The 21,894-nt window shown below is 39.8% G+C and overlaps 1 protein-coding gene across 10 annotated transcripts in view; it reads right to left on the reverse strand.

Moving 5' to 3' along the window:
• Nucleotides 1-1,719: 1,719 nt before the first annotated feature.
• The window catches only part of TCF12 (transcription factor 12), a 166,402-nt gene continuing 146,227 nt past the window's right edge, over nt 1,720-21,894 (reverse strand). For 3 of the 10 annotated variants that reach the window (XM_034066282.1, XM_034066289.1, XM_031046149.1), the window contains 8 exons: nt 19,462-19,535; nt 18,467-18,538; nt 17,548-17,754; nt 11,006-11,120; nt 9,998-10,169; nt 8,486-8,718; nt 5,621-5,774; nt 1,720-4,024 (listed from right to left, as the gene is read on the reverse strand). In XM_034066282.1, the coding sequence (XP_033922173.1) occupies nt 5,632-5,774; nt 8,486-8,718; nt 9,998-10,169; nt 11,006-11,120; nt 17,548-17,754; nt 18,467-18,538; nt 19,462-19,535 (1,016 nt within the window). In that variant the 3' untranslated portion in view covers nt 1,720-4,024; nt 5,621-5,631. The remainder of the gene's footprint in view (nt 4,025-5,620; nt 5,775-8,485; nt 8,719-9,997; nt 10,170-11,005; nt 11,121-17,547; nt 17,755-18,466; nt 18,539-19,461; nt 19,536-21,894) is intronic. The other 7 variants (XM_034066288.1, XM_034066291.1, XM_034066286.1 and 4 more) reach the window with 5 other exon arrangements.

Below are 21,894 nucleotides of genomic sequence, written 5' to 3' on the forward strand. Positions count from 1 at the left end.
GTTTGGGATGCCCTGTAGCCAGGGCAGCCATACTGTGGCTCTCACCTCTGGCCACATCTTGTATGGATGGTGTCTGGATGCAGGAAGGTGTCAGCTTGCTTTCTCATTCCTACTGAGCCTTCTTGAACCCCACTGTTGAAGTGCTGCCAGGTCTCCAAACTGGGACAAAGTATTTCTTCCTTCTACAGGACATTTTAGTATCCACAGGTTAGGTATACTAGGAAGCATAAGGTATTAATGCTACAAACAAAAAGCAGTTTACCATCCAGATTGTCTTTTACATTTTGGTTTTGTTCTGACATGATTTCCAGATGCTAATGGGGAAAACGCTGACTCATTCTTGGAACAATATTAACTCATACATAAAGAACCCACAATCTTCTTTTTAACATGATTTACTCAGTGCTGGAGACAAAAAAGATTAAGTCCATTTTAAGCCTCTCCCAGTGCTTTAGAGGAAAGCTTTCCTACAATAATCCAAAAGCTCATTCTAGCAGAATTGTATTTATCAAAGGTATTGAAGGACTTGTGATAAGAAATCATATGCAAACAGGACAGCAGAAGTATGGTAAATACAAAGAAGAGGAAATGTCATTTTTACTCTAGAAGTGAAAAATTTGTAGGAGGTCTCATTCATAAACAGGGAGAGGAGCAGTGATGGATACTCAAAGGCTGGATCTGTTATTACAACTGGAGTAAGTTAGAATTGTTAACGCATGCTAGGGAAGGCAGCAGGGCACCTCGGCACCTCTTCCACAGCTAATACTAAATAGGTACTAAAAGACATACTTAAATTTGTCGAGTCTCACCTCCCATATTTGGCCAGACCTCATTAGATTTGCCAGTGGTTAAAAGTACTAGCTTATCAGAAGAACTTGCTTGTATAGGTATGCTGACAATGTCACAGTGTAAACCAGATCTCAAGATGATAATAAGATTTTTTTAAGGTTACAAAGGACAGTATCAAGAGTTGGAAAAGATGCAGTACACAGCAGCCATGCTGACTGACATACACCGCATTCAGTTAAACATCATAGCCTTATATGTAGAGTACCTGTTTGCTTGTCTTTGATGTGCTTTTCCCAGGGATATTTATTTAGAAAAGAGCTGAAAAAACTCAAGTTTTGGCCACATCTGCTTGTTACTTGAGGCTTTTGGCTTAAACAAATGTGGACTAAGGACTTCATGAGGATTTCCCCCTTGCCATTTTCTTTCATTTCACTTGCAGAGAGAAAAATTGTAGAAAATGTGAAAATGTTAATTTCAAGGTTAAGATACAGACTCCCCCCTCCCTTTCCCCCCCCCCCTAAAGCCTACATTAATGCATTGATTCAGAAGTAACTTGGTGCTTAGCTTCAATTCATGAAAGGGGCCTCAGCCTTAGAAACCTATCTTAAGGACAGGCAAAATAAAGAACAAGATACAACAGGAAGCATATACCTATGGCTCAGCTCCTGCTCCCAAATTGCTATTTGCCTATGAAATCCCCTTTGTTCCTCAGTGAATGCAGCCAGGGTACTGCTCCTCTTCGCCTCACTGAGAGTTTCTTTATTTGCTTCTCAGGAAGTAGCAACAACACTTCTTGTGCCTGCAGCTTATGCTGTGTACCTCGAGAAAGGATGTTAGGTTTTATTTAGATAAAGGTGAAAGCTGATTTTGCTGGTGTTTTTCACACAACACATTACCTATGAGGAGAGAGGAATTTAAAAAACTCACTGATTTACCATGTTAAAAAAAGATGGCACATTTATTGCTACATAAATGTTATATACATAGTGTTTTCTGTTACATTGACAGAAATTTTTTTGAACTTCTTGCTGCTGGTTGGAAAGGTTTATCAGCAATACCTTGAAATTTGACACAGGGTACAAATCTGCAATAAACCAACAATGGAAACTGGAGAACAAGATGAGAAGCAATTCATCTCGGACAATTAGCTCTTACAATACTCCATAGGTACTACACGGTATGCTAGAACCCTACTATGGTCTTACAATGCTATTGTAAATTTCTGATATTAATGAACAGGTTATGGTAAATAACCCTACATTTTTACTACCTAATATAGTAAAATAAAGTAAGAAACTTTTTACTGAAAACTTTTTCGATTTCAAAAATCTAGAAAGAGTAATATTTAGAATTCAAGAAATTTTCTTACAAGATTATTGTATAAAAGACTAGCTACAGTGAAAAATAAGCCAAATGTTTTTTTCTTTCTATTTTATGAAGGAAAGCTTCTGGGCATACTGCAAAGTCTAATATAGCCAAAAAGACAACAAGCTTAGAAGGAAAAAGGCCAGGCAGTGGCACGTGATCACTTTCACACGTCATAAGCAACAAATTTGTTTAGCTGATAAACACTGAAATGAAGAACAAGGCCACAGATATAGTCAGGTGTTATTTGATGATCTATGCAAATTAAAGTAACAGAAATGAATCCACTAATTCCACAAACTGTTTTGTTAGGAACCACCCAAACCATGAGCTGAAATTCATTAGTTTATTTTTAATAATCCATCCTTTGTTCTTTCAATTTAAATGACTTCATAAAAATTACTGGTTTGTTCCTGCTTTGTGTGTGAACCAATTGCCAGTGATGAAAGATGCTCTATATGAACAATAGCTCAGACAACCTTGGCATAGGAAATTTCCTCCCATGGTCATTGCAGTGGAAGACAGTTTCCATGGAAGTTCAAAGGGATTTTAACCATTTCAACACAACTGTGACAAAGGAATACTTAGGGACACTGTTCTGGTAGAGAAACATTTGAAGGTTCAATGCTAATGTGACTTGGAAGGGGGGCATTTGATTCACACTGGGTATATTTTTCTCCACTGACAAGCCATACAAAAATGACAAGATAATTAATGTATACAGTAAGGAAAAACTGGTGACCATTGCTCTTATATTCCATTTTGTAAGTAAGCCCACCATACTGGTGGTTATAGCATCACACTACCTGCCACGGTGAATGTAGGATTTCACTATTCACCAAAATTACAGCCTGAAAAAAAATCTCCTTTGTATTTTAATGCATTTTGTGCTTACATACAGCTAACACTTTACATGTACTATATGTAGTACTTACTGCTCGGAAAACAAAGCAACTCTAACAAAGTAGATTCTCCCCACCCAATTTACACTTCACGTTACAAGCTTTACTATGAAGCCTAGAAGCCTAAAAAGGTTTTGTTTATAATTAGAAAAACAAACGAAAAAAAGTATTTGAGGAAAGTCTGAGGGAAAATAAAAATAACTTCTTAAACCCAAGAAATGTTACGGTCACAGCACTGCTCCTGCTGGCAGCCTTCACCAGGCCTTTCACTGGCTTTGAAGCACAGACCTCAGTATGGAAGGGTGACTATGACCATAACTGTTCAGATTACCAGAGACCAAAAATAACATAAAAAAAAGCTATACCAAGGAATAGTTTCCTATTGCATGGAAAACACTAGTCATATGGCAAAAGGAGAGGAAAGGACAACAAAAGACTTTTCCCTTCCTTTTTTAAGACACTAATAGGTATGCTGGGAATGCTACGGGTCAATGTTTGTCACTGCTTTGTTCTCTGAATGTGAACAGCTTTAGCAAATGCTGGCATCCAGCTGAAACTTTATCAGCCTTTAACATGTTAACTTTTCCCTTTATATGTAGACCTTTACAGTTCCATAACAATAAATAAAATTTGTAGTTACAATGCATTTGTCAATTCAGTTTAGGCACAAGGCAACTTCCACAATGAGTGGAGAGATCACAACAGTCTCTGATTGTGCAGAAGCGACACACTGCTTGCAACAGAATGATATGTTCAGAGTATTTCATGGGCTGAAATTCTGTCTGAAGACCTTGTATCTCCAATCCTGATGCAGGTGTTGACCAGTAGCTTTGATCATAAGATTGCATTTGGGTTTCTTGCTTCAAGTGTTTTCTCCTGTCAGGTTTGTGTCTTCATATAATGTTAGTTGTCTGTGTCCTTGTGAAGAAAGGTCACCTTCTGTGTATCCTACCAATAATTCTGGAATTCTAGAAATAAATTTGGAAGAGTAAAGGGGTATTATGAAAAGAATCAGTAAGAAGCATGGGTCAACACTGGAGAACTAATTTAAACTATACCATTTTTATTTTTAAGCATAGCATTTTCAGTTAAGTGCAAAAGAAAAATCACACAGAGAGGCCTTGAAATCCTTCTTTCCACAGATATCCATACTGAATATGATACACGGAACAGTTTACTCTCAGGAACATTCTATTTGACTTCCTGGACATGGGACAAAGTGTAATCTGCAAACCTCAAACCTTCAATTTGCATTTGACTTTGGTCTCTAAAATAAGCAGGAGTCAGTACCCAAAGTGAATCACTACTGCTGACGTTAGCCATCGCCATATACCCAATGAGCTTTCCAAGTCAAAGTTCCACCTGAGTCACCTTACAAAGTTACATACAAACTTTTAAAAGCGGTACATTGTATTAACATGGCGAGAACAGGCTACAAATTCTGCTGTAAGTCGAGAATTCTCTGACAATTTAGAAGTAGCCTGTTTCTTTGGTATGAAATAGAGCAATTAAAGACATTCTAAGCACCTTATTTTCCTAAAAAGAAACCCCAGAAGCAAGCAGCTGCCTATGAGAGATGAGGGAAAAGTACTGCCTCGAGTAAGGCTTGCTTTCTAAGAAACATGAGAGAGTAATAAATTTCCACAGAATACATTCTGGCAAGATGGATGCCTTTACTTTAAGCTTAAATAGAAGCAAACCAGTCCATATACACAACAAACCTCCGCAACATAAAATTTAATAAAATTATGGATATAAATAAGGGCATCAAACCTAACTGCTTACTTGTTTTGAAAGTGGCAACAGTTCTACTATTTTAGAAGACACGGAATAGTCAGAATTTTTTCTTTTAAAAATCAAGTTTTCCCCCATTTTTAAAAAAGAACAAACCAAGCAGCTACATGTAATAAAACCAGAAGACTAATATATCCCTGGTAAGAGCACCCCACCAGCATGGTTCAAATGAACTACTGCATTTTGGACTACATGGGGCTTTTGGGAATGCTGATTTATCTTGCAAAGCTGAAAGCATTACTTCTTAAACCTTAACTATCTTTACTAATAGAGACTGTGACTTAAGATAGTTAAGCAATCTCTGCTGGGCACACAAGATGAGCTTTAAGCCAGACAGCAAATCTCTTTGTGATGAGAAGTCTCTCTGTTTCAGCACTGGGAAACTACATGGATTTTTAAAAGAGCTAATGTGATATTTAGATCATTTAAAAATGTATACTTCATTTCTATTATGCTTGGCTTATCTAGCAAACTGTTAACTATTCCTCTCATGTCATGCCAAGAAGGCCACCTGAGCCAAGAGATGTAGCCATTGGCAACAACACATGGAAATGAAGAGTTTAATGACAACTTCTTGGGATTTTGTTTTATTATAAAACTAAACAAATCTGCACGCTTTGCTTATGCTCAGAGACCTCAAAGTACTTAGCAGCATAAAGAAGTCTGGTGCTAGTGGCAGCTCAGTAAGTAAGAACAGGCATATCTACATCTCCTTAACTGTAGCCAATAAAAAGCAAAAAGAGCCATTCCCCTCTAGACCAGAAACGTACCTGGCTGGTGTTCACATATGACCCATAGGGTTGGTAGTTTCACTCAGGCCAGGGTGGCTTCCTGGGTGTGGTGTTGGCGGCTCTGCCGATACGGCAGAAACTTTTTCTTCTTCCCTTCTCTTAAGGCAGGCTGCTTTAGGGTTTAGGTTTCGTTCTGGAACAGAAACATGATGTTAACGTCCCATACGCTGATAAAGAGGGCAGTATAGATCCATTAAGTGCTGGAGTAAAAATAGCTGTGCAGCTTCCCTCTTTGAACTCCTGATGTCCCTGTGCTAAAAGGCAGGTGTTTAAAGCTGCAGACAAGCACTACTGAAAACCCTACCAGGCATCTCCTGAGATGTTATTAAAAAAAAAAAAATCCTAAAAAATCACCCAAACTTCCCTAAGTGCCTATCTACCCCCTCAAAAACCTGTTAGGAAGTGCCTCCCTTGTCACCAGGAGTTGCTAACGTGCAAAATGAGAACTGTAAGAATTTACAATGCAAACAACCCCAGATTTATTTCTGTGCTTCACTGGTATGCTGAAGTCACACCAACCTTACTGACAGCACGCTAGTTTTAGTAATGTTACTGCTTCTTTCTTCACCTTAATATTAGCCTGCTGTTAGAAAAGGGAAGGTTGAATGTCCTGAGTCAGTAGCTCTCCTCGTACTCTCAGGTCTGGGAAACCATCTTAAACTGAAAGAATATGACAATGGCACAGAGCAGAAGGCTCATGTATTTTCAAACCATGTTTCCTCTCACATCACAGTCAGTACTTTATATAGGCAGCTGTGGACCAGCTATCAAGCTACCTCCATCAGTATGTTTCCACTTCCCCAATTAGCTTCAATAGATGAAGCCTTGGATCTAGTTTTCAAATTATGATAGTTTCTAACAGTCAACTGTTTCTGTTCTTCAAAATGTTTTTTCACGAACCAAAATACAAAAGATGAAAACTGCCATGGCCAAAAAGACACACGAAAAGTGTGTACTATGTTCTACCAGTGCATGTTGAATTTAATCAACATGTTGAGGTATTTTTCTAGCTGTCAGTGAATTCTGGTTTGCAGTTTAAGATTGCAGATATAATTTTAGCTGTAAGGAGACTGCCAAGACTAAACAGACAGCACAAGCCCTTCTGCACTGCACAGGCACCCCACAGTAACTGCAGTTTGCATTTTACAAGGGTAATCTGACAGAGGCAATTTTGAACAGACTTGCTAATTCTGCTTTCACCCAAGTCATTACCAACTGCCTCCTACTGCATTTCATAAGGATGAACACTCCTAAAGAATCTACTGGGGGAAAAAAACAACCCAAAACTGCTAACTTTTCTTAATCACAGTTTTCTTTGTTTAAATCTGGCTTGTCTTGAAGTTTTAAAGAAGATTTAATTATGTGGAAACTCTGAAAGGAAGTTAATTTACAGTGATTTATGAAACGGAGATGAAAATGCTAGCCTACAGTTAGAGCTCAAAATCTGAAACGTTTCAGTCTGAATAGCACCAATCACAGAATGAGAAGCCTCATTACCAGCAGTGAGAGGAAATGGCTGATGCAATTATATAATGCACTGGTGAAAGCTCCTCCAGGCACTGCACAAAGCTCCGGTCACTCACTGTCAGGAATAGGTGCTAAGAAAGATGCAGAGATAAAAAGGCAGCACAGCCTCCTGCACAAGAGGCATCGTGTGCTTGTGATGCACGGGGAGTAGGAGCTGAGCTGTACACGTGAGGAAGGAAAAGCTCTCAATTTACACTGCCTGCAGAATAGGTCCAATTTAACTGTAAGTACATACAGAAGAAGATTTCTACCAGACATAAGGTTCAGAAACAACCTCTGACCAAGGCAAAAGTGATTTTACTAGCTTTCACACAGAGCTTTCTGTGACTGACAGAATCTGGGAGAGCCAAGAGATGGACTTGATGGTTTTTAAACATTACAACATGGTTTTAAACATTAAAAACCATGCTTGATTAATGTTATTCTGACTTCTTTGTAATATTCAACCTTATCTTCCAGACTCTGTCATTTTCAGAGCAAAATAATTCCCAAGGTCAAAGGTTCAAAGATGCTAAAATAGGGCTTTGCCATGGCACTACTTGGTGCCTCATCTGCAGGGCAGTTAGCTGCTCTATGGAAGAGCCCTGACTGGAGCCTGTGAGCCTTTATTAAAACCCAGGTCAGTAAAACTCTGCCTGAAAACACAGAATTTCACCCTTACTACACAGCACATAAGCCTGTGTTGAGTTATTGTCACTTTGTCACTTTCATTGAACTTTTAACTCTTGCTTTGATCTGTGTAAAACACAAGCAACAAAACAGGATATGGAAGTAAAAATAAGATACACAAGAATAAAACACTGACATAATTCAGTGGCATCAGTGATTCAAAGATGTTGTGCGTTAAGCAAGTATGACTACTGATATCATCCACATCTGAAAGACTTTTCCAGTCACTTGATGCACTTCTGTCAGCAGGACACTGAGAAAGACAGCTACTCACTAGTCCAAGAAAGCAAAACCTGATGGAATGCTCATGTCAGCTACACAGGTCAGACTATTTCAGTTGGACAGGACCTACAAGGGTCATCTCATCCAACTGCCTGACCCACTAGGAGCTGATCAGAAGTTCAAGCAGGGTGCCTCTGCACCTTAACATGTCTTTGACTCAACTGAAGTAGGTTTTCTCTCTCCTCCCCACTATGTGTTTAATGCAAATCCTTAAGTAAATGTGGTTAAATTCACTGCATTTTAATATTTCAGTTATATAAGGTATGTTTTAAAATAGATCTCATATTTTTGTTAGAGCTTTTGTGCTACTACGTAAGTGCTTGTTACAATTTAAAGCAAGGTATGTCAGTACTTTAAATTATTTACCTCTCACTTGCTGCTCTAGACTGAGGATGACTGCCACAGCCTGGTGGAGAATAAGCAGCTTTGTCTGGGGTTTCTCGCTCTTCAGATGAAGCTGACACATACGGCCAAGTTCTTTAAACGCTTCATTAATGTCTCGTACACGCAAACGTTCTCGAGCATTATTTGCCATTCTTCTCTCCTTTTCTCTTTCTATTTTCTGCTCTGGGTTTAAATCCTCATCTTCATTAGTACTGCTGCGAGAAAGTGTAAATAAAAGTATACTGAAGTATCACAAGTGATCGTGCTGTTGGTTCAAAATTTTCAGTTGATGAAATTAAACTTTTTCTGCTTAATCTATTTCATATTTAAGTATACTTAGATAACTAAGGAAGTGTTCCAAATCAGTGCTTAAGTACTCAAGGTAATTCTTGCTGTTCCTGCCTTTTTCTAAAAGTAAGTTTTAAATGGTGTCTGGCTGAAGAATATGCACAGAATGTTATCTACAGGTGGCAAACATCTCTAGGAGAAGTAGTGGCAACACACTGCCCCTTGAAGCAAAACTACCACTTCACTCAATCACCGAGGAATGAGGAGCAAAGAGGTAACTCAGCTACCTCGTCAGGTGAGGAATAAAGCCTTTTCAACAAGTAGTCCAGCCAGTTTCCAATATATCAGCTTATATAAGAAGGCATTTGGGTAATTTTCAATTTACTGTGCTTATTAAAAAGCATTAGTTTTGTTAAAGACCTTATTGGCCAATTTTAGAACTATTTTATCTTATAATAATAGCCAGTGTAGAGCTGATCAGTTTTAATCAGAATTCTTGTATCACTTCAAATTATTGTATTAACTTGCATAGCCTTTTTTTTAAATACAGAATTGTCCAATTCAGTCTAAAACTATGCAAAACCTCTGCTCTAACTAAAATTAACATGCTAAAATGACATTAGACACATGCGATGATACAGACTGTGCTGCCAATTGTTGCAAAACTCTCACTGTTTACTGTTATCCTAAATGTCAATGTTTGTTTTAGGCCTATCAGGCAGATCCAGAAGAATTTTACTCAGCGTCAGCTCCAGGTCTGGGAGAGAAGTGTTTCACAGACTATGTACCTGTCGTGCTCATCCCAGTGAATCAGGGTTACCAGGCTGCTGCTCTCCATCACCACTGGCTCAAGTTTAGAAGCACAGCCCTGGCCCAGGTACAGAGTATTGCAGGTTTCTAACGTTCTCCCATCCTCTATGCTGGGCAGGGTTCTCTGTATCTTACACCACTTACACGCACACAGGCAGGAATCAGGCAAGGCATCCACATAAGGGAATGCACACTTTTGAAGTGATTTCCCCAGAAAATCCTCTATTGGGTATTTAAGTGGATACAAATACATAAACTGTTTATCTGTTTCAGCTGTCTATTAACAGATGCACTGAGGTAATGCAAAAGCCTTGAAATAAATTAATCAGACATAAGGACAGCATGCTACACAGCATTAAGGAAACACAAATTCTATAGGACATGTCAGCAACCCACCTTGTTCTGCCTCTAGATGAGACCTTGATATCCTTCTGGGAGGACTCATCATCTGATTTCATGTCATCCGATGAGGGGGGTTCATGTATATTTTCATCCTTCTCCTTATGTTCAGACTTGATTTCTGTTGGACCTATAGCCACAGACTGGCTCTGTAAGCCACCTGACAATGCTGCAGGCAACCAGAGATCAATGTGAGTATCACAGGCATGAAATGCCAAGGAGAACCTCAAGCAGATGTCAATTGGAGGCCAGAGCTGAGCACAGAGTCTGAAAGGACGACAGGAGGAACTACACTCTGGCAACAACAAGAAGAGAAATCCTGGTAACACTGCATTACTGGGCATGTGTCAGGGGTTGTAAAGGGATCGCAGCTCAGAGCAGCTTGATCAGTAACAGCTTCATCTAAGAAAAGCACTGTTAATAGGACTTCCTATTAGGACTTCAGTGAAGTAAGGAAACTTGCACCTTATGTCTGGGCTGCAAATTTTAGGGCAGAGCTGCACTGACATCGAGGCTTGGGCTTAGATCAAATGTGCAACATGCACCTCCCTAAATGGTGCAAGCATGCTAATGAGTAAGCTGACTTGTGTCTTCTACAGCTTACTGCTTCAAGTTAAAAACTGAGGGAACCATTAAGACCTGTGTGGAGGGACTTCCTTTTATTAGCTAGACTGAAACCTGCCTTCAGCTCACTCTGCAGCCCTTCCTGCCGATTTGGAAATGGCTGCAGTACTGCAAATGCCATTATGGCTCCTTCAGCCAAGAGAACATGGCTGTAATGCGGTCTTCTGCTGGAACTATAGTGGGTCAAGTCTGACATAGGGATGCCCTGAAAATTGTTGCAGGGATACTTCACAGCAGCATTTTACAGTATTTATAATTAATTTCTTATTTCTCAACATCATCTATGTCTTTATGCCCTGTGCTGATGCAATTTTACCAAGATTTATGGCCTCACTGGCTCTGGATTACTGCAGACACCATTTAAAATAACTGGGAAGTTACCTCTGTAGCTTTCTTGTGTTTTATGATTTAGTTCTGTGCTCTGAGCAGAAACTGCACTGGGAAGAACTGAATGGTTGCTGCTGAGGCTGACACTTTCCTCCCGATGAGCCCCAACCTAAAGCAAAGCAAACATTTCCATTAAAGATGTGCTTTAAAGAAAAAGAAACAATCCAGATACAGAAGTTTAAAAGGCAAAGTATTCGCTGGATTACAAGCCCAAGTTAAAGTTCTAGCTTGGTAAAGGAAAGATTTAGTTGGAAGATGCTATTACACTACACCACTTGATCACACCACACAGGATTAAGCTGTGTTTCAAGCAAAGCAGTGACCAACACCTGTTTGGAATAACACAGCAACATAGCAACAAGGTTTTTCACTACTTTCCCACAGAACACTACAGAGTTTTCTCCTTGATTTATACCTGAGGGGTGTAAGACTCGATTAACCTTTGATTGTTTAAACTAATTCAACTAGCAACTCCAGCACATGTAACATTTTGATCCTTAAATCATGGAAAATAATCGTCTTCACCCCACGTGTAAGGTGTGCATACTGCCCCACATTCACATACACAGGCATGCACATATATAAATAGCATCTCCTCACTTGTGCTGAAACAGGATTAAGGCAGAACTGGGTCTAATATCAAAATACTATTTTGTTCACTTTAATAATTTCCTCTCATTTTCCTCCTTTCTCAGCTAAATATATTTATCTTGGTCCCATTACAGAATCTTATCATACAAAAATAACCCAGGTATCTCACTGCTCCTACCACCTCTCAGTATTTTCTAATCTGCTCCTTCATAATACATCATGATCAAATTTCCAAGCAGCAAGCACTGAGAGGAAGCATAAACTTGGATTAACAGTACTTATGCCAAGACAGCGATGAGTGCCCGTGCCCAGCTTGAACAGGCAAATCTGTTAAAAACTGCTCAAGACAGAACAGTGTTATTAATGCAGACCTCTATAAAAAAGTAATATTCTTTTGAGAAAGGAAAAGGTACAGACACACTGCCTGTATTTAAATAATCTGGAATGCAGACTATTTAAAGCTTTTGATTCCTGAAGACACAAAAGTCCTTTAAATATTTATAATACAACCACAATACAATTATACAACTAAAAAAGAACCCAAAACCCTAACAAAGCTGAGGATTCTACTATTATTTATATAGTTACAAAAATTGGCTACAGATGAAGCTTTTTATTGGAACAGTAGCAAACATGTCAAGTATAAGATTAAGCCTTTAATTAAATAGGTTTATTGCCTGGAGTTACACATGAGAACCACTGTTTTTCAATAAATCCTTCAATCCTAGTAAACTGCTGAGCTTTGAATCCCTCTTGAGTAATTAATGCAGCTTCTACCTTTCATGTCTTAGTATGGGTTTTACCCAGAGAGAGATAAATGCCCTTATGCAAGTTTATCCTTTGTTTAATATGTACTTGTTCCTGTAAGCTAACACACAGGAACAAGAAAGGAAAGGGGGAACCCCCCCGCCCCATAACTAATATCAGGTCATTCCAGGCTGCTATCCATATCTATTGTTCTGCAGAAAATCTCTTGTATACTGTGGGATATCTGTTGCTATTTAAAGTGTGTTTTCTCTTCCTGTGTGTGTAATAGGCTTTGTTTGTGAGAAGTTCCACTACGGATGCAGTCATCTCAGCTCCTGCGGTGCTTGAGAGTTCACTGGGAGCAAAGGGCAGAGGGCCCGGGTCTTCCAGCCTATGAGACAAAATTCTTTACAACAGGAACATGAAGCTTGCTCTGCACAGAGAACTTCCAAACCCGAGTCTTCCCCTAATTCTGCCCTGCAGGTTGTGTGATTTGTTCTTCTGCTCATGCTAAATCCTAACACATGAGGGTGCTTTTATTCAAACTACAGACTATGAATCACTTTAGGGCCAAGTTTGTTCCAAAATGTACTTCTTACAAAAGGCAAAAATTCTTAAAGCTGTGTCCAAACGAAGCATCTGCCAGAGCCCTGGCAAATTCCAGATCCAGTGCTAATCTAGACATAAGAGATAAGCACATCAGTTCTGATACAGGCAGGAAATAGACCGTGAATAAGAGCTGAATTCAACTCCATGTTCCAGTCCTTTGAAACAGGCTTACAAAATCAAAGCATACAACTTAGATTAACAACATTGATACAGAAATCTGAAGAGCCAGGTGTCACAAACCTGACCATGCCATGAGCATTCACCTCTGATCTGTGGTGGGCTAGAAAATTCAAACAAAACAATCCCTAAACCAGGAGACTTGCAGAAAGCCACTGTACCCCATGCAAAGGCCCAGAGATGTTTCCTGTAAGCACAGCTCATCTGGGCCTGCTTCAAGGCACCAAACTGGACCTTAAGTGTCTTAAACGTCGAGCTTAGAAACCCGAGTTTGCTTTTCTTTTGCTCGTCCGTTCGCAGAAGAGGCCCTCTCCACCCGCATGTCAGTGCAGTGGAACCTCCTGCTAAGCCTTGCGCAGGGCAGCCTGTGCCGCAGCACAGCCCCCCATCGGCAGTGTTCCGGTGTCACCGATCCCCAGCTCAGCCGGTTTCCCGGCACCGCGGTGCCCCCCCCGCGGCACCCGCCAGCTGCGCGGGGCGGCGCGCGCTGCCCGCATTAGCATACAGCTGGGAGCCTCGGCCCCGCCTCCGCCCGCGGCTGCGCGCGACAACAGGCGGGAGGGCTGAGCCGGCCGAGGGGCCGCTGTGAGGTAAAGCTCAGCCCCGCGTGGGGCCGCGAAATGGCAGCCGGGGGGAGCCGCGGCGTTCCGGCACACACCCCTGCTACAGCCGCACTGGAACCACTCACCTCCGTGCAGCCTCCCTGCACAGTGACAGTATAACGCCTGGGTCGGGTTCTCAGCGAATCGAAGAGCTTACATTTAGCAAAAGGGCAGCCCAAGTCCTGTACCGGCTCCTCAGTGCCTCAACACACTGACTGAAGTTCTGCACTTCAGGAGAGTGGCGCAGAGGGCAGTCTACAGCCACACTACACTGACTTGTGAGCTTAAACCCGTGAGCGCCGAACTTACTTAGTCTGTTTAAGTGATAACATTTGGGAGCTGAAACTAGAAAAGCAGTCCAGTATTTTTGGCAACTAAACAAAAACCAGACGGATCGTGGCAAATAGTACAGTGCTGCACATGTGGAGATCCGACCCGGAGCCACACGTGGGGAGAGGACCTTTGCTCTGCTAACGCGGGGCCTGCATCTCACACTTCAGTTTCGTTATTAGTTTTGAACTCGTGGCAATAAAGCTTTTGAGAACTGAAGAACCCACGAAAAAACTCCCCCAAAACCAGTCTTTGCTCGTATTTGCTGTAGGACTTACCTAAGCACAGTTCAGAACACAAGCACTTCTCTGCCCACGCCAGCTGATCAGTAATACAATTTTAACAGAGGTGAACATAATTAAGACAATGAAAAGGGGCTTTGGAATCAAGATGTTTACACTTGGGACAGCTCAAAGTGGTTCAGTGCGAGCATCAGTTCTGCTTAGAAATACAGTGTGCAAGAGCAGAGGGTGGTGCTGGCAAAGCAGCTCCTACTGCCCTGTCCTGCCCTTACAGCACAGCAGACACAGGGTAAGAAGAAGGAGATCGTCCAGTTTTCTTGGATTCCTGTTATACCTGGAAAAAACCCTGTGACTTAAGGATTGAGTTTCATCCTTAACCGAGTTTCCAGGCCTTTTATTTATTTATTTTTAATCAATTCAGGCTGTTCTTTTTCCATTGTACTTCAATGACAAATAAAAAGCAGCTTGAATAGGAACAAAAAGAGTATTACTTCTTAACTTTTCAATAATACATGAAATAAAATACAAATCAACTTCAAAGGCCACTTAGCAAATATTTGATGAGTTTGAGATATTAAAAATCTATTTGAATAAGTCTAATGGCCAGCCCAGCTAAAAAAAAAAAAACAAGACCATTCAGAGCAAGCAGGAAATGAAGTCAACTAGAGTTTTAAAATAAATCTGGCACAAAAATTAAGCAAATGTTAAAATAAAACCATGTCTGGTTACACTAATTACATAAAAAGGAGTTAAATTACTCATTTCCTAGCTCCTTCTGCCAAGATCATCATCTTCAAGGGAAATTAAATTTAACTTTTCTATTTTTTTTTCCTACAGAGAAAAAATGTTTTGTATGAAAAGACACCCCCGCCTCTCTCCCCCAACGAGGAAGTTTTGTTCAGTGCTGAATCCCAATGAACGTTTCTTGACTTAAAACCCTTCCAAACACGTCAAACAAAACCAGGTAAACACCTGCACTGATCACATTTCCCACCATGAGAGCCAACACATTATTTTCTTGAAATTTACTGGAGGCTCTCTGAAGTAAAGCACTCTTTAATTCGCTGTTCTCCCACATTTACTATTCAAGAAATACAAACAGTAAATAAGTATAGGTTGAAATTGATTATTGAGTAGCACAACAATTGCACCTCTTAAGCGGGGGGCGCTACTGCAATGCAGTCATCATTAACTAACACTGCTCAGTTTCCACTACAGCCAGAAAGGCCAGCCTCTGTCTTTCAGGCTCCATCCTAAGCCATGCTCACTGCCTGCGACTGCAAATGATGGCAAAGGGCACTCGCTGGGGACTGGTCAAGGCCACGACAGGATGCTTTCTGTTGGAGCCAATTATTCTGATCTAACAAAATTAGGGTTAATCCAAGGAATTCTTTAGCTGACTCACTATTCAAGCAAAACTGATCTGCAGGCTTGCTTCACCCAGCCAGACGAAATATAAAAGCAAGTGCTGTTTGTTTGGTTTTTTCATTTTCCTAATCTAAGTTGTTTTTTTTTTTTAACAGAGAGCAAGCATCTTTCAATTGAAACAGCAGGTCAATCATTTGGTGGGAATTCAAGTCTAGATTACATTTTAGTTACACAACTACATCAAACTACAGCAGACTGGGGAATTCATTCTGGGGAGTCATCTTCCACCACCACCTATTTCAATCAAAACCAAGCTGATAAAATATTTATCATAGCTTAGTTTAAAAGAGAAAAAGAGATTTCTGTGTACATTGCAGCACTATCTGCATTTGACTGGATCTGGCTTAGCAGCACCAGAAGGTTCCACAAGACAGAGAGAGAACAATTCTGGCACTACAATTTCAGTCACTCTACCCCACGTCATTAAGACCAAGGAAAAAACAAGTTTTCTTTTATATAACTAGACTGCAGTCTACCCAGACTACTGCAGAACATTCCCTTTTAACAGCATTCTTTAAATATGAGGCAGTATTCAGAAAAAATTCTGAAGTATTTATGCATCACTTCCTTCATTACTAATTGTAATGGCGAAGTTGTATAGAAACCTAAAGCTGAGTATGTGTTGGAAAACACTGCCCCCCTGAAAAGACCCCAAACACACGCAGCTTATAGAAAGTAACCAGTTCTTTTTGATGTCTACTGCAGTGGTTCTGAAATTAATATAAATGGATGTGTGACGTGCAAATGGGAGAGCCTGGAACTAATTCAGTTTTATAAAATACAAACCCTTCAGCAATTGGGGTACCTAATTATTTTGATGATAGGTGAAGTTTTGCCTTGATCACACAGTGCCCAGCTGTGAATCTGTTTTATGACAGAAAATTTCACAGCATGTAACTGGTCTTTAAAATTACGCTGTAAACATGCAAACACATGGCACCACTAAAATACGCATGTTTTAAAAAGCCCTTTTTCCTTTAAGCGTTCTTGAGAAGGGAGGAATGCAAAGGAAGAAAAAGGGAGGTGAGCAATGCTACAAATAGATTTCGCTTACTGTCTAATGCTTTTAACATACTGCTGATCTATAAAAAGCTCAACTACATTTTTTCAGAACAGTTCACTTTTTAAAAGAAACTAAAAGGGATGGATTGAATTATTTCACTCTTCTTGTGGATTAATCTAAAAGTTGTTTCCCCTTCATTGTTACTTACACTGCAGCTGTGCTCAAACTCCTTTTCATTTAGAAAAAAAAGTTTACATTTTGAGCCTGCGCACACCATGGTTCCACATTCCAACAGCTTCCTCCCAGTCCTCTGCCAGCATCTGCTATTGAAGACTAGTTCCAATTTACAATAAACAGCTTTTCCAGACCAGAACACTTGAAATTCAGTCCTTCTTGACTGCTTTTCCCATTCAATCTCCCTATTCACCATTTCAAGGAGAAAACTGTTCTGCCAATTATTACACATCTGGAAAAAATGCATGTATAAGCTGAAATGCTCTCAGCAGAAAGTTTCAGCTTTCTGCATATGGTCACAGCAGGATTTTATGGGCCACTGACCAGGCCCAAGTTTAAGTTTTCCCATCTTTCTCCTCCCCCTCATTTCTACCCCCACCCTAACCCTCTAATTGGAAACCCATAGCAGGTGCAAGCTGTCTGCCACCTTTTCCTCCGCAGGAACGTCAAGTAGTTTCTTCCTGATAAATGTTGGTCTTACACCCCAGTTGTAACTCACTAGGCTCTGCGCTAAGTCAAATGCATCAGCTGAAGCTGTTATGCATAAAAATACACATTTAAAAATACCATTACCATTGACGCTTGTCTGTTGGTTGTCACAAGGCTGGATGCTCCATAGTTTGAGTTCAGGCTTCCAATTGGCCCATTGTGGGATGGTCCCAATAAACTGTGTATATCTCCATGGCCACCTGACAGGCTTGTTGAAGGCCCCACAGCATGATTTCGTAGTACATGGATGGCATCATCAAGTCTGTCCAAGCGATCCTCCATTCGAGACTGCTGTTAGAATTAAAGAGGGACAGGAGCAGCTATTACTGAATAAACCTGCACGCTCATTATACTGCAGTAGTTTCTACCTCAGAGATATTAAAGACAGAAGATGAAATGCATATATCAAAGACTTTGAAGGCACCTACCAGCACTACAACAAACAGGAAGAAGAAAAGATACCTGGAGATTTTGCTCAAGATAGCATTCATTCCACAAATAGGTGGCAGCTTTTAAAGTGAATCTTATTACAAGGTTAATGTTACTCAGCTTCTATTACATGGCATGAACAAAGAAAAAGGAAGTGCTACAAAATAAGCTAATAAAGGATGAGAAAGAATGATCATAAAATCAGCCTCACCACACTGGTAACAATAAAAGAGAGGCTTTTTGAGAACCTGTATTACAAAAAACCTGGACAAAACTTTGAGCTATCGTTTTCTAAAGTGGAGCTTTAAACACATCAGCTACTGCAGAAATAAAAGTGATTTCTGTATGTTACTGCAGAAGAGGCTGTCTTTAAATTACTTTCCTTAAAAAAAAAAAAAAAGACAAACCCCAAAGCAAAACCAATTCTGACACTGCAGCTCTCCAGAAACTGAAATGGCAAGATGTTGGAGTCAGAAGATGGGTCATATGCTACGCTAATTTAAGTTTTTAATGGGGAATCCGAAGGAAGCATTAATTGAAACACAAAAAGGCACCATCTAAAGTGAAATAGTACCTCACAGACATCCTTTAAGAAGGACATTGCATCTTGCAAATGCTCGTGAAGTTGCTGTTCAACTCGATTTTTCTGGCAAAGTCAAGACAGAACAGGAAGCAAAGCACAGGTTAAGATTAATTCAAAAAAGAGGTGAGGAAACAGCTGATGTGCATGTCAGCAATAAATTGTTAGTCAAGTTAATGCAACAGAGATCTGATTATATTAAGATAAGAAAAGGCTAATATTTAACACTGCAGTTTTGTTAGGATTTTAAGATGTACATAACAATTATACTTAATTGCAAAAATATTGAAGAAAACAGATTTGCCTTAAATTTACTCTTGTTAGACAGAAAAATGAAATTTCACCTGTGGAAACTAGAAATATTAACAGGTAATCAAAGCCTCCCCTCAAATTTTTCCCTTTTCCTTCCTGATCGTGTATCAAGAATTTAAGAAAGAAGTCAGTAACTTAAATCCTCTGCTGAATCTTCAAAGGAAGAAAATTTACAATGCTGTAGATGATTTCCCACGTCTTTTTCTGTAAATTGGTTCATTAATTAATAAATGAACACTCCCCAATAACAAATAATAATTATAAATAAAATATATTAGTACTTTAATTAGACAGGTGTAGTGAAGGCAAGCCCAAGAGGCTACCATTTCAGGGAGGGAGGGGAAGGACAAGTAAATGCAAAGGCATGAAGTCTTTATCTTTCCTCCAGACTGAACTTTAGATAAGAATTAGCTATGGATTTGTGAAAAGGTACCAGAATCTCATAACAGTGCTTTAGCACCAGCTGTCCTCAGCACAGAAGCCTGATGCCCAAGGAACAGATGGTGAAAGACACACCCTGCACGTCTTATATTGTTCAACTGAACAGGCCATTTGTTAGCAAAGAATTCATTTGTAATGCTATCCTACTGTTTCCTTTAATGATATGCAGGATTTATACAAAACCAAGCCTTCAGCTCTTAAGTAAAAAGTATGGTGTTGCTTTCAACAATTCTTACCAAGGAGTGTAGAGAGTTTTCATAGTTTGGAGATGAGGGGGCTTGTCCTCCACTCCTAGACCACTGACTGGCACCTGTCAAAATTGTCTAGGTTAACAGAGATTTATGCAGCAGAAGTGGGAAGCAGCGACGCAATATTTCTCAACTTAATCAAAACCAGCATTCTGCATAAAGGTAAGCTAACATATGGGTACACAAAGGAGGACAAATTCCTTCATTCTGCCTTGCAAAGGGATAATTTTTATATCCTGGCATCTGTAGGGTTAGGCACATTGTCGATGACAAAGCAATGACATCTTCACAGTACTTAAACGATACAAAAGTGGACTAAACACACACACAGAGTACCTGAAATACCTGCCCTCTGCCAGTGTCACCATAAAAGGGTTGCTGAACTCCTTCTTCAGGTTATGTTCAGTATACGTAGGCATATCTTTAATAATGTTAAAATATACCACAAAAGTATTTAAAGAAAGCAAATGGACACCGAACTAAGGATAACTGGAAAACCATTTTTATGACACCTCTTTACTAAATGAGAAAACTTAAAACTAGATCAAAAGGACTTATCTTACCTCATTTCACGATACCATTTTAGATTATAATGCATTTCTAGTTTAGAAGAGTAAAAATACACCCAAGTAATCTCCATTTGTGATTTCAGATATACTGCACATAAATTGGCAGTTAAAGAATACCGACTGCAAGAAATTGTCAATTACATCCATACTACCTATACAGTGCAAATTCAGATCCATATCCATTCTCCTCCGACATAAATATACCTAATTACCATGCAAAAATTAAAAATAATTAGATGTGAAATGCTAATAAAGAAGTACTTTTAAAACAAAGCCTGAAGTAGTCAACATGTATTTTTCTCACCAACTAATAACACATCTTTTATAAAGATACTACACAAAATTCTATGGTCATTAGAGACAGCTTCCTTTCAGCCATACAAATGTAATAATAAAGCAATTACATTAATAAATTATGGACGTACAATCCAAAGCAGCTCATTAAAGGAAGAGCCTGTGGGCTTGTTCTTTCAATAACAGCCAGAGCTGTACATCTGGAAAACTGGGAAAAGGTTTAATAACATTACAGTTCCTTTGTTCGGAGAGCTGCAAGTAGTTACCTCTCAAAGAAAGGGGTTTATATAACAAAAAGAGTACAGCTTGCATAGCTATTAAAATACCTAAATATTTCCTTTCTAATTAAAAAAAAATAAACCATCTCCAGTTTCATAGCAGCCCAGAGCTGCTATAACTGTGCTGGAATTCTCCTTTAAAATACAACAACATCAGTGAGCAAGTTTATAATTATCAATTTTCACTTCACATGACTACTCTGGGTCTGGATCTGTAGTCTTTCCCCCCGCATTACTGTCGTTCCTGAACTTTGGAATGACGCTTGGAGTCTCACTTATTTTTGTAAAGCATTAATGGAACAACTTCAGAATATTCTGGCTCACTGTAAGGTCCAGCTTTTTATCTGGTCAAAACTCCATTTTTAAAGACAAGACCATAGTCAGGGCTTTTAGTGAATGCGCTACTTCCTACAGTAAAGCATGAGCTGGCAAACAGAAAGGCAACCAGCTAAGAAAAGAAAGCAAAGGCTCAATGCCTGTTCACCTTGTCTCATGAGTTCGCTGGGGAGCTTTTTTAATAGGAAAAGGTTATTATTTCCTTAGTGTAAGCCCAGAACACTTGAGTGGGACTTCTCACAAAGGAACTAAAAAAAATAAAGGGGGGGGAGGGTAATACTAAACTCCTCTCATACCAACCACCCAACTGCAACCTGCAGTTTTTAATCACACCTCTAGTAATGCTGGTGCTCTTTCTGCACGATGGCATACTCCATCTCCATGTCTGCACAGGTTGCCAGATGGCACTGATTTCCTGCCTTCCTCATTCCACTCCCCCTCCTAGAAGTTTGTGCACGAAATCCACCAATTATATTAGAAAGCATCCTGGCACCACAAGCCCTGCAATTAACAACTGCAGCTTTTAGTGCAGCACCAACATAGCAGCATGAAAATACAAATAAGCTAGGCAAGTGTTAGGATTTACAGGGGTCATCAATAGTAATCACTCCAGTATTGTTCTTCTACTACCAACACTAATCCTCTGGCTCTCCTTTCAAACACACACTGGGCATCAGAGTCCACAGAGGGCTGGTTTTGTACCCTCAGAACCAACTGAAACCTTCTGAATACTTCTGATCCTGGGAGGAGGATTCTTACAATACCAAGGTTCCCACTGTTCAGATTCATATATATACTTCACATATGTATACAGAACCATTGAAACTATGCAAGAAGCTAAGCTCTGGGCATGTTTATGTAAAATTAGAAATTAAATGAGGGCAGGGAAGATGAGACATGCTATTGTCTCACAGTACTTGGGGGTTTTCATCATGATGTTCTCA

This window comes from Melopsittacus undulatus, chromosome 9 (assembly GCF_012275295.1).
Source record: "Melopsittacus undulatus isolate bMelUnd1 chromosome 9, bMelUnd1.mat.Z, whole genome shotgun sequence".
Taxonomy (NCBI): Eukaryota; Metazoa; Chordata; class Aves; order Psittaciformes; family Psittaculidae; genus Melopsittacus; species Melopsittacus undulatus.